Source organism: Phaethon aethereus (genome assembly GCF_964289735.1).
Source record: "Phaethon aethereus genome assembly, chromosome: 2".
NCBI classification, from domain to species: Eukaryota; Metazoa; Chordata; class Aves; order Phaethontiformes; family Phaethontidae; genus Phaethon; species Phaethon aethereus.
In genome coordinates, this window is record NC_138582.1 from 154,083,470 (window position 1) to 154,101,608 (window position 18,139).

The 18,139-nt window shown below is 49.8% G+C and overlaps 1 protein-coding gene across 1 annotated transcript; it reads left to right on the plus strand.

Moving 5' to 3' along the window:
* Window positions 1-12,972: 12,972 nt before the first annotated feature.
* BAMBI (BMP and activin membrane bound inhibitor) lies at window positions 12,973-17,125 on the plus strand (the record flags this gene model as incomplete). Its single annotated transcript, XM_082015305.1, has 3 exons — window positions 12,973-13,048; window positions 15,986-16,276; window positions 16,707-17,125. The coding sequence occupies 3 exons, from the start codon at window positions 12,973-12,975 to the stop codon at window positions 17,123-17,125; spliced, it is 786 nt and encodes a 261-aa protein (XP_081871431.1).
* Between the last annotated feature and the right edge of the window lie 1,014 nt (window positions 17,126-18,139).

The following is an 18,139-nucleotide window of genomic DNA, read 5'->3' on the forward strand; positions in this document are numbered from 1 at the left end:
TCTGATGAATTCCACAGGGATATGCCTAGTATTTCCTAATACTTGTCTGGTAAGGGCACTGGAGAAGGTCTTGTGTATTGGGGTCTACTGGTCTCCTGCAGCACAACACTCCATCCACAGTATTCTGCCTTCTGCTGAGGGAAAACAATCTGTTGAAGTAAGTGTGATTTTTTTCCAACGGGAATACTTTCATGAGTGTTACTCCTGGGCACGCAAATTCACTGAATCATTCTGGCTGTAGGTGCTACACAGCTTTTACCGACAACTTGCTCTGCTTCCCACGTCTGCCACGTTCAGACCTGGTTTGTAACCATTGCTCCTTGGTAATACATAATGCATTTCTGTGGCGAACAGGAGCTTAGTGCCATTAAATTCCCCTGAAGAATCCCAGTCTTAATTGTTAAGGTTGGAAGAAAGAAGCAGCTTGTGAACGAGTTATTGTGCTTTCGGAATCAACCGTAGGATTGTTCTTGGTAATGGTCCAATGAAGTTTAATATTGTGATAAGAGCCATGGGGTCTGGTGACAGAATTACGTGTTTCACAATTTATAGAGAATCAATCACCAGTTATTTCACTTGCTTCAGAGTTGGCATGTTCATTTCTATTCAGGATTGTCACCCGCACCACAGCTGAGAACGTGCAGGTCTTTTAATCAAATATCATGAGAATTAATCATTTTGGCTGTTTTTTGTACTGGGCTTTGGGGATCTTCTGGAAGAAACATGCTTTATAAGCTGAGGGTATCTCCTGACATATTATCTGCCAGTCCCCGCTGGCTGTTGGTGGGAAGTCATTGCATACCACCGAGTTTTTAAGCAATCTGTGCTGAGGGAGTCTGAGGCAGCTGTGTAGTTTTAAGGATTAAGGTAGGACCCTGGCACAGTTTCCATTTCTAGATTTCTGACAACCCCTTCTTTCAACACAAATGAAGTAAATCTCTGACAGAAACGTAGTGTGGAGGACTGCTCCAGATGTGCCAGCAAAGAGGGAAGGAGAGTGCTTTCTGAAAAAGCCATGTCATTTGTGCTTTCCTAATTATGTCACTGAAGTCAGAAAGGAAAAAACTCAATCAGCCATGGTGAGATATTCCTCATCCAAGTGTTCCTGCAGGATGGTCAGGGATGGAGTAGGCCATGGGGAGACTTATTTTCTGGGCACAGTGAAAAGTCCCGAGCGTGGCATGCTGGAAATAATGATCTGTTTTTGGAACAAGTTACGAAGTTTTGGGAATAAAAGTATGAGTGCTGTTGCAGAATTGCCCAGAAGGATGCAGAGTGCCACTTTTCACAGACAAGAGGGATCCTGACAGCAGTGTCCTGCACAGGGGGTGTCCCTGAAGACTCCTGCCTTCCTGCCAAACATCTGCTCCTCAGACTTCAAGGTGCATCTCGGCCTCTTTGCACCCTCTCTGCACCTACCCCTCAGCCCCAGTTCTCCCCAGCACCTCCGCAGTGCCAGCTGGGCTCGTTGGCTTGTCAAGTTGCAAACCAGTAGAGAGGACCGCGAGGACAGTTTTTCACATGTGGGTGTTTGGCGGTGCCAGTGCCTGTCAGTCAGCATGTCCTTAGTCTTCATTACCGCATCCCTTTTTTTCCTGGCACGTCTCACCTTGTTCCAGCATGGTGCTGGGGCCAGCTTTTCTCACTGCGGGGTTCATGCTCGGATCCACTTGCTGCTTCTTGCTCTGCTGGCTCTTTTCTCATCCTTCCTCCCTGCTAGCTTTTCGGGCTCCTCTCCATTTTGGCCTGTTTTCATGCTGCTTTGCCTCGTTGAGCAGCTCAGTACATCTTCCTGTTGCTACTTTCTAGCTTCATGTGTAAATACAAGGGAAAATCATGTGAGCAAGAGAGGCAAAAGTGAGTTCAGAATTTTGGGGAGATGCCTGAAGAACATGTCAGTAGGGATGATCTTGAGCTCCTTTGGTGCAGACCATACATGAAGAGCAGAGATTTACCTGGTAGCCCACCAGCACAGGGAGATGGGGTGGGTAGTCCAGTCACTGCGATGTGCCCTGTGATGGAGAACAGCTCAGCACCGGGAAGACAGACGGCTTCATGTAGCACCTGGGATTCGGAGCAGCCCAGCATTGGCTGGGTGGGCTTTAAGCCCTGCAAGAAGCAGAATCCCTAATAACACCTGAGGTCAACTTTTAGTTCATGAGTCCAAGAGCTCTACTCTTTCCTGTGTGGCTGCTTGGCAGTGCCTATGGCACAAAGTCTTCACATAGTCCAGGCTGGAGCTCAGGAGAAAGGAAAAGGTACATCTTGGCTTTGCAAGAAAAGCACTCAGGTGAGATCAAGTGAGTTCAGTGTGATGGTTCATAGGACACGCTGCATGCTGGCACCCTTGAAAAAGCTTTCCTACCACAAGTGATATTTCTCGTGCAAATATCTGCTTTTATTCTCAGCTCCTTGCCATTTACCACTGCTGCAATATTTTAATTGCTCTCCCCCGCCCCTCTGCTGAGAGTGCGGAGAATAACCCAGCCTCACGCCGAGCGCAAGGCTGGCACTCAGCGAAGAGCAGCCCCGGAGCCGTGCGACGCCCTGGAGCCCAGCTGCCGCCCAGCGTGCCCGTGCCGGCCGGCGTGTCTCACAGCCCCATGCGAGAGGGAAGCAGCCTGAAATGGTATCACACGCCGCGTCGCAGGACAGAGCGTCACAGCTAGCGCAAGTGTCCCAGTATACGTACTTCTCTGGAGGCAGAGAATGAGGTGGGGTGAAGGTGCAAGGGTAGGAACTTCTCCTCTGGAAGGCCAAGGGAGAAGGAGTAGTTGGGTAGTAAATCGCTTAATGTCGCGATGAAATCACTTAATGTAGGGATGAAATGTAGAGCGGTCTGCTAATTGCCCAGGAGCAGCGGGAGGAGAAGGAGGCATGCGGTGCTCTGGAGGAAGGCTCAGCTGGCTGGACACCCAGCCTCCTGCCCGCAGCCCCTCAGCAGCTTCTGCCCGCACTGGTAGTGCTCTCAACTTTTGAGTGACATTCCCTTCTCCTTCCCCCCTATTTCTGTCTCTCCTTCACTTTCCTACTGAGCTCCCCTTTTGCTTTAACGGTACAAAAATGTCGTCTTGTGCAAGCAAGGCAACTTTGGGCGCCTAAGTGCCATCTCTGCTGCGGCAAGGAAGACGGGCAGAGCTGCCGGACGGACAGGCTGAGAAATCCCCTGCCAGGCTCCTTAGGGCTGAATCGAGTGGTGCCTCACGCTACTGGAAATACAAGTGTTGCGGCTGGCATTCGCGTCATGAATTGGACGATGTTGTTTTACCCTGAGGGTTTCAGGAAGGGCAAAGAGATTGGGTCAAATGAAAAGGTGCTGGCTGGACACGGCACAGGGGGCAGAGCTGGTGCCAGCCCTCCCCGCTGCTGGCCCTGCTCTGAAAACAGAGCTCACAGGGTCCTCCGTCTCTTGGCCCATAGCTTGAGTCCAGCTTTATTTACGGGAACACAATTCAGATGAACATAACCTGTATTTATTTAGAAATGCAAGTATCTAGGGCTAACAACAGGGATACGAATTAATGCAGATTGTGGTGTCTGATTTTTGTCACGCTAATAGCTTGTCGCTAAGTGTTCTGCGGCAGTTTCCCTTAATTGGGCTTCTAATACTGGCCCTTCTGTTGCTCCTGTGGTTAGGACAAGATGAGTTTAAAATCTGTGCTTGGGAGGGAAAAGGACATTCTTCTGTGCATTATCAGTCTTCCTGCCAGGTTCTCCAAGCAGAGCTAAAGACACACACTTGATATCAGGCCGAATGTGTCTCTAAAGAGATTGATATAGTTTTGTTTCATTATGACTCTGATTGACAGTGAAGATAAAGGTTAGAACTAGGTTATGATCGAACTGATTGAAAAAGGAGGCGGTCATAGGTCTGGAGCACATGGTCATGTCTGCTGGGGTAGGGGTGTGGGGCACACAGGGCTGCAGCAGGCGCCGGCGGCACGCTGCTACCATCAGTATCAAAGGCAACGAAGATAAGACAAAGCAGTTGGCCAGCATGTTCACAGTCTATGGCAGACTGGTATGTTTGCTGAAGGGCATAATTCAGCCTCTTCATTGCTTTTGGTACGTAGGAGCTTCATCCTCACAGCCCAGCTCAAACTGCAACAGAGCTGCTCTCTCTACCTCCTTTTTATAACTTTTTTATCTCTATAAACAAAAAGAAGGAATAGTAAGTGAAGGAAATATGTTCCCTCCCTAAATGTGTGACAGTAGTGAACACAAAAAAGTGGAAGAGCAGCACATTGGAGGTACGTCAGAGGAAGGCGACAGCAGCCTGGAGGAGGCAAGCACCAGTCGCGTTCCGCAGCGCAGACATGCGAAGCCGGAGGCTGCAGGCAAGGCTCAGCGGTGGCTGCCCAGCAGCACTGGCTATGAGGCTCTGAGCAGCACTGTCCCGCTCCCCACCTCCAGCATGTTTAACTCTCATGTTCCGCTACTGCCTCGCAAGCCTTTACCTGTGGGGAGGACCTCAGTTTAATGTCCTGCTCTGCTATATAATGCTCTGCATTGTAAAGGATGCTCTGAGAATAATCAGGACTGCTTTCTTACTCTGGGGCTTCTTAATTTTGTTTTTAGTCCTGTGTAACTCTGACGTCTTGCACTCTTCCCTTTAGTGGTTACGAAAACATAGGGGTCACGCTTCGTCCCCCTTACAGGTTTATCAGCTCTCTCAGCTCATTTCCCCGGCCCCTTCGCTGCCCTGGACTGTGAGGAATTTGAGTTTCTGTTCCACTTGGTATCACATTCTGCCAACGCTCTGCCTCCCTCCACCCGTCCTTTCCTCTGGCTGATCTGCCTTTGATCTTGCAGCGCTCCTACAGATGAACCCCTGTGGCATCTCAAGATGTTCCTGGCAAGAGCTGTGTATCCTTCTCCTCTGCCTGAGATTATCCTCTCCGTCGGAGGGTGGCAGGACAGCACCCAGACCTACTCTTTGGGTGCTTTAGTGCCGGGCTGCGGAGGGCAGGGATGGGTGATCCCTTCTGCAGTCCCTGCCACAAGGGTGGGAGTCCCTCAGGGAGGGCTGGCAGAAAGCTGAGGACATGACCACTTTCACCTTCCCTGGTTAAACCCACCAGAGATGGTGGGTTTGGGTCTTCAGATGCTGCTCTGCTTGGCATCTGGGGCGTTCAGTGCCTCCAGCCTGTGGCATATTTGCCAAAGCTCACTGCAGCTCCTTTTGCCCTGTTATTTGCCGGTTTTACAATTTTTCTGACTCCCAGTTATCAGAATTACAAGCTGTCTCTGATGTAGTTACTGATCCTGCCCTAAAGCTAGAGAAGGGAAGCCTCCATGCTCTCCCTTTGTGGCCTCCCTGGCCAGCCCAGAGCATGCCACCGCATGCTGCTAGGATTTAAGCTAGTCCACAGCCTTGACTGACTCACAGCTCCTCATGTCCCCTGTCTCACAAATACCCTTGTCCCTTCTGCTTTTCATGGTAAAGTGAGAATTAAGGTTTTATTCTTACTGCACATCTGTGCTTGGATGTCCTGCTGACTTCTATTTCAAACAGCAGCTTTCTGGGGCTGAATTATTAAGGTCTTATTAAGATACATAACCATCTTCCCGAAGCTGCTGAGATCTAGTTCTGCCTTTGGCCTTTTCTATTGCATTTGCAAATGCCTGTCAGAACTGGAGCTTGGTGTAAACTGGCAGAGTGCTGCATACTTAAGTAGCTGAGACTCCGGTCTACTATAATGTGTATAGGCTTTCCCGACTTGCATTGACTGCCTCATCTCTGGCATTTGGCTCTGAAACATGTGGCTCAGAAAATAGAGGTAGAGCAATAAATATTGACTAATACTGAGTAACATATCACTGGAGAGTTTCTTTATCTGCATCAAAAGCTTTTAGAGCTGCTGTCGTGGAGGGGCTGCTGAGGATAGTTGTTTGCAAGAGAGGAGAACAGCCTGGCGTAGCCCCCAGCCCCTGCAGAGCGTCCCGAGTTTTAACTGCCTGGTGTAAGTCCTCCAAGGAACTGACATTTGTGTCCAGACCTCATGGACAGTCTGTCTTGCATGTGCAAATATGAGCCTGAGACGCTTCCTTAGAAAGGCAATAACAGGCTCTTTTTTTCAAAAGGGGCTCGTTTAACTGGCCAACACGACTGCTTCACTAGATGTCCTATCTCCAAGCTATAGCTTTCTGTAGTAAATGTTACTTGAACTGTGTGTTCTGTCCTGTTACAGTGATGCTGGATTTCCAGGTTTTTTTGGCCATGTCATGACTCCAGCGCTAGCTTTCCTCTCCTGCCTGCATGCTATGCTGCGTCGGGATGTAACTAATGGTTTCTCTTGCTTGGGATCTAAAGTGAATTCCTAATATTTTCCATACCTTATCTCTAGACACCTGATAACTCAGCTCCCATAGGTGATGCTTGACTTTCTAGGTAGAGTTTATGAATTCTGACACGTAACACCTTTACGTGGGTGTTTCACAAGCTGGTGGCTGAATCCCGGGGGTTAACTCCCGCGGGCAGGATGCGGCCGGGGTGGGAGCTGGGTGTACCCCCGGGGCCTGCGCTGCTCTAGGTCTTCTGGCAGCGGGATTACGTATCGCTGTGCGGGCAGGCAGCTGCATCCTGTCGCTCACAAAGCAGCTGTCTGGCACCTTTTAGGCCTGCGTTTGCACAAGTTGCCGGGCTGGCGGTACGGGAGGGCTCCGGCACCTCGCTGCCTGGGCTGGCTTTGCCAGCAGAGGGCAAGACTCGCCCGCGGTGAGCCCCGCTGCCGCGGGAGCCGGCCCGGTCCCGCCGGGGCCTCACCGGCTGCCTGGCTCCGGTGCCGCCGTTTCGGCCCCGGCTGCATTAATCTAAAGGAGGGTGCAGTCAGCCCGTCGCGGCACTGGCGGCTTACTGACCCCCCCGCCCCGGCTACTGAAGCTGCCAGGGGGGAGGTCTCTGCAGCCGTGTCTCCTTGAAAGACCCTGCCAAAAGCTGGTGTGAGCTCTGCGCGGAGATCAGCAAATGCGCAGGCCAGGTACGGTGTTAGAAGTATAGAAACACCGACAGCGTGCCCGCGCAGAGCCGCAGGGGAAAGCCGCATCCCTCTTGCCCCTCCGGGTGAACCGGCGCCCTCGCCTCTCCTGGGCACCGCGGAGGCTGCGGAGGAGAGGGGCTGGGGCGGCAGAAGGGGGGTGCGGAGGAGGGGTGAAGTCTGAGGGGCTGGCGCTGAATTTGTTGCCGTGCCGTGGGACAGGACAACGTTCGTCCTTGGCTGATATGGCGCTCAGTGTGGGACTTGCAGCGCACAGCGAGGACGAACACATCGAAGACGCTGCAGACACAGGAGTCTCCTACGGAGAGGGAAAAGGGGGACGCCGTGACCCCAAGGCGGGTCAGATCGAGAGCGACTCTCCCGAACGCCTCAGCTCCAGCGCTGCTGGGCTATCAAGGCGGGAGACGGGCCCGTCCCCGGAGCATGTGTGCGCAGCGGGCGGGGGCCGAGGGGGCGGCAGGCGGGAGGGAAGCTGTGGCCGTGGAAAGGGCAGGGCTGGCCGCGGGCTGCAGGCGGGGAGCCGGGCTGGGCTGCGTGGGGCAAGCTGCGCTCAGGCTGTCTCCTTCATGTGCGCCTCACTTTGTATTGAATGATGTTAAGCAGAGCTGGAGCTGGCGCCTCGGCCTCATTACCTTCAATTACAATAATTGTTGCCTCTCTCCAGTGTTTTGCATTTCTCCCCGGGGGAATCTCTCTGCTGCTTCTTTTCCAGCCTTGCTCCAGCTTCCCCCTATCGATTAGATCGCTCTGGCCCCGCTCCTAGCAGCGATGCCTCCAGGAGGATAAATGCAAATCGCCCTATTGATTCGGAGGAGTAGGAGTGCAGCTCGTGTGGGGGAGGGAGCCTTAGTTTTAAAGGGGGGGGGGAGTAAGTTGATGAGCATGGCAGGAAATGTTTCACTTTCTGGGCCCTTTAAAATGTGTTTCTCTGTCATGTCCTGTATCTCTGGGGGGGATACAGGTTGGTGCCACCTGTATGATATCGCACTTGCAGGGAGAGGTGATGCTACTAAGCAGACACTGGCCTTGTTTTCTATTTATTTTACGTGAACAGGTATCACTGAGCATCTCTGGAACACAGCTCCCCTCCTCCAGTTTGCAGGTAACTGAGTTCCACTGGGGACATGCTAATGGCCGCTGAAAGTGAGTGGGTGTGCAGCGTGCAGGCCTCCATCCACCCCTTTGAACTGCCCCAGTTACGGGGAATAAAGCTCCCTGGGAGTTATGCACCTGTGGGAACCTGCTCGGCAGCCTGTCTGTCACAGGGGAGCGGCTGGGGAAGGAGCCAGGCTTTGGGCTCTGCGTAGTCTTAGCTCCTGAAATGGCTACTTGATTCAATAAATCCATGGCCAGCCCCAGAAGTGGAAAGCCAAAGAAATTGCATAGAGTCATATTATGTTCCCTGCCCCCTGGGCTTTATGTTGCGCATAGCTATGCTAGCTTAAGCCTTAATTATTTTTTAAAGACAATAATCAGCATAAATAAAGGTAATTCAGTAAAATTAGCTTGTGTGTATCATCATATCCAAAATGCTAGCAAAATAACTGGGAAGAGAAAGTTGTTTGTTGGCTAGTGTTGAGCAGTTAAAAAAAAATACTACTCTAATTAATATTGCTCCAAAGATGCTTTAAACAGTCTCAATGCTTTTTACTTCATATGGCTTCCAATTGAGAAGTTCCCAGCCGAATCACAATTGCCAGGTGCAAAAAGGAACGGATATGGTACCCGAACATTGCTTTTGACACCGATTTGAAATGACTGCAGCGTAGCAGTACCAACCTTTCCTTGCTAGTGCAATCAGCATCTTACATGGCAGTACTGGCAAATGCCAGCATGCACATGCAAATCCAGCAGTATGCAAATCCTCAGCTCCCCGAGGAATGCGGGTTTCCCCAGGACAGGGCTGCCGTGATGCCCTGACTGTAGAGGTGAACTTGGATGGATTTCCAGTCTGCAGTTGTTTTCCATTTCTTTGGCCTAAATGTTTTTGATAAAGGAGGAGGTTAGTTAGAAGGGTTCAAAGAGGCAGAGAATACTGCGTTAAGGTGGTTATTGTTAGAGGTAAGAGTGAAGGGTTACATCCAAACATTTGGGGGAAGTGGTGGCCAGCTGCCAGCATGCCAGGCAAGTTTATAGAAGGGTGAGGAATTTGTGATAATGTTCAAAGCTGCCAGGTGAAAGAATTACTTTTTTCTGTAAACCGTTTTTCTAGGGCTAGTTGCTTAAATCGGGGGCACCTGCAGGCTGAGGTTTCAATTCCATATAGTCAGTTTTGCAGGCACACTGCTGCTGCTGGCACATACGTGGTAGGCAGGAGCAGCAGGGACAGGGTTAATGCCAATTCATGTGAAAAAGAGAAAGGGAATATACGAAAGAAGCAATACAAAGGGAGGAGGTTGATTTTTTTCTTTTTTCCCCAGTCAGAAAGGCGTTTTTCTCATATTCAAAGTAATGTACTCAGAAAGTGCTGCCAGCTTGGCCTCTGTCTTGGCTTGTCTTATTTTCCTCCTTGATCTAGGAAAGACCTAAACCCCTCATGCCAGTCATCGTGCTCTCAAGCACATGGAACTTCTGGAGAAGGTGGTGGATGTGGTTTGGGATTTCACTGGAGGGATTTCACCAGCTGACATTGGGAAAGAGACTCTTGCATGGCTGCACTGCTCACACGCTCCTGGTGGAAAATAGAGTGCCTTTTTCTTGAGTGTGATGAGCGCTGAGCCGTTGCTCGCCTGATAGGAGAAGCCCTGGTCTGGGCTTCTGGATGCTCGTTTGAACTGGTCTTTAACAAGGACTCGTCAGTTCTTAAGTCCTCCTGGCAGGAACTTTGCACTGCAACTATTGGCTTGTGAAATTAAGTAAAAGATCCAAACCAGCATTTGAGAGGCCTATAAAGCCTCTTTGGACAGATCTCTTCTTTTGGTTGGGAATTGCATCTTCTTAAAGATAAAATTTTGCGTCTGTGACACAATCTTGAGCTGATGCAGGGGGGAACGTGCTCCTGCAAGATGCTTCCCAAAGCAGTCCCTTTCCCCGAGGTGCCCAGAGGCTGATTTTGCAACCAGGTCCTTTGGTGTGTGTTGTTTTCAAAGGGCTTTGCTGTATCTGGTGGGAGGGAGCAGCCCTGTGCTCTGTCGGGCTGTGCTGTCCATACCAGTGGAGGCTCCGGGCTGCTCTCCCATGGCTGCTGGAGACACGTCATGCGGCCTCGGGCTCCTGATGCTTTCCTTGATCGTTCCTTGTAGTCATTATCCCACATTCCTTCTGGTTGCAGAATATGTTGTTGTTATTGCTTTGTGCTGGGTCTGTCTCCTGTCCCTTCTTTACAGGCCGATCTGGCCCTCTTTGCTCTTGCCTCTAAACCAAAAGCAAATTAGCGCCGCAGAAGCTGAATTATTTTGTTTATGTTACGGTCTGTCAGAGGACCCCACACAATCCTTACACAGCTCCCTGATACCAGTGAGTGAGGAGACACAGTAAGTCAGTCAAACCCTTCTTACACCCTGGCTTGACCCACAGGTTCCCAAAAGGGTCTCTAAGGTAGTTGCTTTGGGGGGAACAAAGGCTGGGAGGAGATCCCTGCTGCCCCTCCATCATTTGCGGTACTTCCAGCATGCCTGTAGCATACAGAATTAGTAATTTTTTACAGTAAATTGTAGCTCACAATTCAAACTTGACAGCTGTCAATGAAATTTGCTGCTCAAAACTGATCTTGAGCACATTGCCTTCTGGTTAGTCTGTCCATGCTCCCTCAGCCAGGATGTTTATAATATTCAGAGAGTCTCTCAAGTTACTTAGTGCAGTAATGTGGCTCCACGAATAAAAGCCATTTCCAGTCTGTCGGTATCTCATGTAACAAAGGAGATCTGCTAAATGCGCTTGTCACCAGTGGCAGGAACAGAAGAAATAGAATTGCATATGTTGCTGTAATGATTCTGAGTTATAATGAATGATATTTTCGTATGTTTGCAAATGAGTGTGTGATAGCTGGTGCCAGAGTGGGAGATATGGCTTGGCTGATCTCGCTGTTTTTGTAATTTCTAAACAGAAACAAGAATTAGAAAATTACTTTGTGGTGGAGTGCAAATATGTATAACATAAGTGTAAAGACTGCGGTGCAGCACACGTGTATCTATCTTATACATATGCAAATCGAGAGACTCGCAGTAAAACCATTATAACATGTGATGGCATCAGCACTAATTAGCTCGAGATCCAGTCTGTTGCTCTCTGCCAAAGTAAACTGGAGTTATCTCAATCTCAGATTTCATATTTCCTCCTTTCTCTTTCAGAGGAGGAATGTCTCTGTCACAAGGTATTATGTCCTGAATTGAAAACGTCTTTAAAGACTCACAAAACATTTCAAATTAAAATTCTAAAGTAATTTTTGCCATTAACTTATTATTTACACATCATCCAACAGCCTTAATACTAGCTGTGGACCCACATATTTACAGCATTTTGCCCATAAATGGGAAACAGTTGGTGTGCAAATGCTGTAGAAATCAAGGCTTATAAAATGTAATGAGAACAGAAAGGAGGAAACTAAGTTAGCAAAGAAATTTTAACTATGGGGCACTTCGTTTTCAGGACCAACACGTGAAGGAAAACTGTCCAAGCTAAACATGACCCATGGGAGCTGTGTCAGAGCCTGGTGGTGGAACATCACCTCGTGCTTCCATCCCCAACAGCTGGTTTGCGAAAGGAAACGCTGGAGAGTAGAGTTACTGCAGGGTGCATTTGCTAATGGCCCTGACCCACCGGCCTGCCGTGGCTGCGTGGACGTGACAGCGACATGGAAGACCCGGGGGGGCTGAGCGGGAGGCACAGCAGCCCCCCAAACCACGTGGTGCATCCCCGGCTGTGAGGGCAGCGTGGACCGTGTGGGTTGGAGGCCACAGCCACACACCGGTCTCCACCGCGTTCCCGTTACTTCCACGCTGCCGTCAAGCCTGAACGTAGGTTTTTCATAACCTTGTCAAAAAGAAAAAAAAAAAAGCCAAACCCCGGCTGCAGCGGAATCGCTGGCATCCCAGGTGTTGCAACGCTTCTGCATCCACGTGTAGCCTTGAGTGCCAAGGGCAGGGAAGTGGGGCAGGGCGGGCGCTGGTTCGGCGCCGGGGCCCGGTGGCCGCCCCGTCGGCGTGGGGCCGCCAGCGCGGACGGCGAGGCCTCGGCCTTTCCTCACGAAGCGAGGGGTGCGCGGTGCCGTTTGTCCGTCAAGCACGGCTCCGCCGAGCCCGCAGCCAGAGCCGTTACATTTGATGGTGAAACTCGGCACCGCTGCCTGCGTAAGGGGAGTGTTTCGCGGGTCCCCCGCGGACCCCCGAAACTAACGCAGCGAGCGAGGGCGCTCCGTGCCGCCAGGGATCGCTACCTGGCAGAGCCCTGGGGAGCCCGGGGCCGAGCACTTCGTGCCGGCCATGGCATTAAACGGGGTTAATGGCCCGCGCCGCCGGCCCGCCGGCAGCCGCCGCCGCCGCCACCCGGGGGCGCCGGGGGCGAGAGCGCGCGTCGCGCCTCGGGGCCGAGCCCGCCGCAGGGAGGGCGGGGGAGGGGGCCACGACGGTGGGGGCGGGACGGCCCGCCCACCTCCCAGCGGCACCGCCAATGGGGCGGGGCAGGGGGCGGGGCGGCCCGGCCCGGCCCGCGCCCGGCGCCGGCGGTATTTACAGGGCGGGGGGCGCCGCTGCCGTGTCAGTGAGGCAGTGGCTGCCGGGGTGCGGTGTGGCAGCTAGCGCCTGCCGCCGCTCCTGGGGACGGGGCCGCTGCCGCAGCGCCGGAGGAGGGAGGGGAAGGCGGAGACCCGCGGCCGTCCCCCCTACCCGCCGCAGCGGTGGCCGCGCAACGGCTGTGCCCGCGGGCGAGCGGCTCCTCGGTGCTCCGGCGGGGCAGGGGCGGGCGGCGGCGACTCGGCCGTGCCTGCGCTGCGGGCTGTGGCGAGCGGTGCCACGCCGCGGGGCGGGCGGGCGGGTAAATGGATCGCCATTCCAGCTACATCTTCATCTGGCTGCAACTGGAGCTGTGCGCCATGGCCGTCCTGCTCACCAGAGGTGAGGCCGCGGCGGGGGACCTGGGGCCGGGTCGCCTGAGGGGACCCGGGGTCTGCGAGGAGCCGCGCCTGAGGGGCTCTGGCGCCTGACGGGAGCCTGGCCCGGGGGAGCCGTTCAGGCGGCGGCGGCGCCAAGGCCGGCGGGAGCGGGTCGCGGCGGCGCCCGCCCTGCCTGGGGAGCCCTTCGCCGAGCCGCTGTGGGCGGCGGGGTCTGCGCCCTCCCGTCCCGTCCCTCCCACCTGGCCGCCGGTGCCGGCCGGTCGGAGCGCGGGGGCCCGCGGTTGTCAAAGCGAGAGCGCCGGCCCGGCACGGCCCCGGGCGAGCCCGCGGCGCCGAGGGGCGGCCCGGCCCTGTCCGCCGCGGGGCTGGGGGCTGTCCGCCCGGAGAGAGCCTGCCCGGGGCAGAGGCGACCCGCCGGCTGCCTGTAATCGCCGTGCTCCGGGGGGGAGGGCAACGGATAAGGTAGCGCCGCGATGGTGTGCGACGGTATTTATTTATTTTGGAAGGCAGGCTGTAATTAGCCCTAAATAACAGCCCTTGCAGCGTGCAGGGGGGAGCCTGCTGGCCCCATCAAAGCGGGCAGAACAGGGAGTGACTGAGTGATGTGAAGTCGCAGATACTGAAACTATGTGCCTGATAATGATATAATTAGGGGATCACAGACTTCTGGCTGCTGTTGACTTCAAAAGCTTTAAGGGAAGCCTGCAGTCTCTCCTGTAGCCATCTTGACTAAAAGCAGACATTTTTCTTTAATAGCTACATACAGTAACAAGAAAGAGGAGGGAACAGAAGGGCATTGTTCACTGTTTCAAAATACTAAATACCCTTTCTGGCCTTTTGCATAGCACAGGAAGAAACTTTATGAATTGACAGAAATACAGTTTTAATACAGTAATACAAAGTCCATTCTGTTTCACCGAAAACGTGGCTTTAATTAAAAAGCAGTTGAATTAACCTGATGACTGGCCTGTCAGATTTTGTTTATAAGATTGTCTTGGGTGCATAAAATGTAGATTTTTTTTGAGTGGGGTTGTATAAGCAGTTATAATGGAAGTATGTGTATTGTTGCACTTTCTTCCCATGCTGTGCTGAGACTCATGAAGACTGTCAGCTCTGGTGGTGTTCCTTGTTTGCATCTTATTTTTAACTCTCGTACAGTGAGAAGATGATGAAAATTATTTTTTCAGAGAGGCTAGGCAGAAGACCTCACATAGAACGATTAGAAAATGATTGAGGTTTTTTTCCATAACATGCAGGATGACAGTGTGTGTGAATTCACAAAAAATTAGGTTACTTGGTCTAAAAGCCCAAGGGAATTGGACTGGAGATAGCGAGACACTTCATCATTTGGCTTCTATTAAGCAGAGTTATTAAAGAGCAGCAGGAACTTCAAGGCCTGGAGCCCGCAGTAGCATTTTGGGGAAAGTATTAAGGTAGGCTGAAGTGGGGAAACTAACTTGGTTGGGATTATTTTTAACATCTTTCAGAATACGTTTTAGGTGTCTGGTGGCAGGAAGCACCATAAGAAGGGGTGGCAGCTGAGAAGCCTGCAGATTGATTTTTTTTTTTTTTTTTTTTTTTTTGTTTGTTTTGGAGTGCAGACTGTAGAAGGAAGGACATCTGACAATTCAGTTGACTCTGAAAGCCTTGGTGCCTCTATGATAGCAAAGTACACCAGGGACACCAGAAGAAGTTTTAAATCCACTCTTCTAAGGATGACTCCAAAATCTGGCTACCTCCTAAGCCTTGGATCGATAGCACATTGAATTATGTTTGAGTTACAACTTGCCTAGAAAGACTAAGTTTTCCCTACAGCACAGGGCACATATAATTCGTACCAGAGCAGTTTGGAGAGCAGAAAATGAAGAGTTTTATGAAGGAACTTTTTTATCACTTCCTTCAGAAATTTTTGAGGTTTCCTGAGAGATTTTTTCTTAGAGCTGGTAGAGGATTTTCAGTCTAAGTGTTTCCCCTCTTGACCGCATGTTGGATTGCATGCAGAATTGGGGAGGGGCAAGAGGGAGCTTTTAGCCTTACAATTTCACCCCATTTAATAACCTCAGAGTTGAGAGACATTGATTCTGCTGAACAGATTAATTATAAACCGCACTGTTTCTGTTTTATAATATTGGTTAAAAAGTTTCTGTTTTATAATATTGGTAAAAAAGCTTTTTTGCATGAATGGCTACTTAAAGAATTTCTCTCTTTGTGGAGAAATTAGGAATAGTTGACCAGTTTCACACAGTAAAAACCTTCCTGACTGGGAGACTTAGATGGTAAAGGTTCTAACTAATAGCTTTATAAGGTGTTAGTTAAACCTTTTAAATTTTGTCACAGTATTGAGAGGTAATAAACAATTCAGCAGTTCCAATTTTTTTGTCACACAAATATTTAAACCTAGTATTTTTGTTGTGTGTGTGTGTGTTACCTTTATAAAAATAGAATGCCGTTCCTATAGTAATGGTTTAAAACATAGAGGTGACTTCCTTATAGGACTGAAGGTGTGTATTGCTTTTAAAACTGGGATTTCATTTTAAATGTGGTTTAATGCAGCTGCTGACAGCGAGTGGAAGTAGCTATAAAATGGTCTTGTTAGTTATTTACCTTGGAAAAAAAGCCAGTGACCTTCACCCCACTGCCTGCCCTCCCCCAATCCCTGTTTTAGTGAAATGTTCTTGTTTTAATTCAAAGGCCTATAGTACTAGTAATTAAAACGAGTGCCCCAAGGCATTTGCAGGGATTAAGGTTACCACGAGGTAGGTACTGTACAGTGATGGGAAGGAAACAACCCCTGCTCTCAGGGATTTACTGTCTAGAGGAGTGCCCCAAAACTGGCACAGAGTTCGGTTGTGTGATGCTTGTGGCTAATAAGAGTACCTAGTGAGGTGCCCTTAAAGGATCAAATTCTTATCTATCTTGCACAATTTTTATTTTTTAGGTGAAATCAGATGCTACTGTGATGCTGCACACTGTGTTGCAACCGGCTATATGTGCAAATCTGAGCTTAGCGCCTGCTTCTCCAGACTGCTTGATCCTCAGAATACACATTCCCCACTTACTCATGGCTGCTTGGACTCTATTGCAAGCACAGCTGATATCTGCCAAGCCAAAAAAGCACAAAACCACTCTGGCACCACTACCATGTCCACATTGGAATGCTGTCATGAAGATATGTGCAATTACAGAGGACTACATGATGTTTTGTCTCCTTCCAGGAGCGATAATTCAGGTAGGGCACGAAGCTTCAGTGAAATCTCTCTTCTGGCCATCAGGCTGGTGACAGTCAAAACCTTGTATGTCTGCTATTGATTTGGTTTTTAATGTAAGTAGAGACACCAGAGGGAGAAGTGGGTGGCTGGTGCAGGGGAGCATCTCAGCTGAGGAGCTTTTTTTTTTTGTTTGCACTGATACTAGAGGTCTGTCTTGCCAACTTGACATTGCTTCTAAGAAGCAGTGGCATTCCTAGTTAAATCAGTTATCAGAGTAAGAAACTATGTTACAAAAAGCCTTAGAAACTTGTCTTTATAGGACTATTTTCTGTAGATACTGCGGAGTGTGTAGCTGTGGCTCCTTAAACTTGTGAGTGTGGTGTTTAAGGGAGTTGCTTTTATATCAACCAGTTCTTGATACTGAAGCTTCACATCTTTTCCCCCTTGCAGGACAAGGGAGCAGATACCAACATGACAGCAGCAGGAATCTCATCACCAAGGTGCAGGAATTGACCTCTTCAAAAGAGTTATGGTTCAGGGCAGCTGTCATTGCTGTTCCTATAGCTGGTGGGTTAATCCTGGTGCTCCTTATCATGCTGGCCTTGCGGATGCTCAGGAGTGAAAATAAAAGACTGCAAGATCAACGACAGCAAATGCTCTCCCGTTTGCACTATAGTTTTCATGGACATCATTCGAAAAAAGGGCAGGTGGCAAAACTGGACTTGGAATGTATGGTGCCTGTGACTGGTCACGAGAACTGCTGTATGACCTGTGATAAAATGAGACATTCAGACCTCAGCAATGATAAAATTCTTTCACTAGTCCACTGGGGAATGTACAGCGGACATGGGAAGCTGGAATTTGTATGACCAATTATTTTTACATCTGAGCTAAACTTACTCTCTGAACTCTTGAAGGCCTTTGGGTTCTGCTGGACAGGAGCACTTTATCTTAAAAACTCTCATAAATCATCTTTGAGAAACAAAGGACCTCTGCAAACAGAATCTTGGATATTTCTTCTGAAGGATTCCAAAAGTCTTATTTGCACAGAGTAAAATACACTCAAATGTATTGTTTGCTTTAAACTTATGAAAGCAAAAATTAGAAGTTGTAAACACTGTCACCAGGGTTTATCTGAACTGTAGGGAGCTGAGAACTGAGTTATAATAAACTGTATGCAAGCTCCTATGTTTCCTGACTTATTGTAAAGATTTTTTAAATATATATATTTTGTCTGAAACTTGCTTGTGACTTTTTGTTTTGGAAAACAATTTTTTTTGGGGTGGTGGTGGGAAACAACCTACAGGGAGGTATGTATGGTAATGCTGTGCATAACAATTAGATTCTGAAAACAGAGTCTTATTTTCCTACTTGGTGAGGGAGATTAAGTGGTTATTCCAGGATGAAGGTGGCAGCTTTATCATTTAATACTTCAGGTAGCAGTGAACCCACATCCTTGATTCTTGGCTATTGCATTTTGCTCATAACCCGAGTCAATTCTTCTCCAGCTTTGCCTGATAACTGTTTCTTCCTCTTCTAATGAAGATGTGCTTCCTCTTCTTGCAAAACATGTCAGAAAGTGGCTCCTGATCTCTATAGCTGGTTTTCCTCCCTTGTTTCACAATTCTTGTTTTCTGTGACTTTTTTTTTTTTCTTTTTGTACCTTTTACTCTCAGCTTTTTTGGGGTAGGGGGAGGAACCCCCAAACCACAATGCTTATTCTGCTGTGTATGTTTGGGGTATTTTTTTTTCTGCTGCTAACCCCTCCGGGCACAGCAGAAAACATCTGCCTTGTTCTTTTATAGTCTAACTCAGTATTGCATGCTGCTGCTTTTGTGTGGGACTGAAAAATCAACAGCCTCCTGGCTTTAATCTCTGGCTCC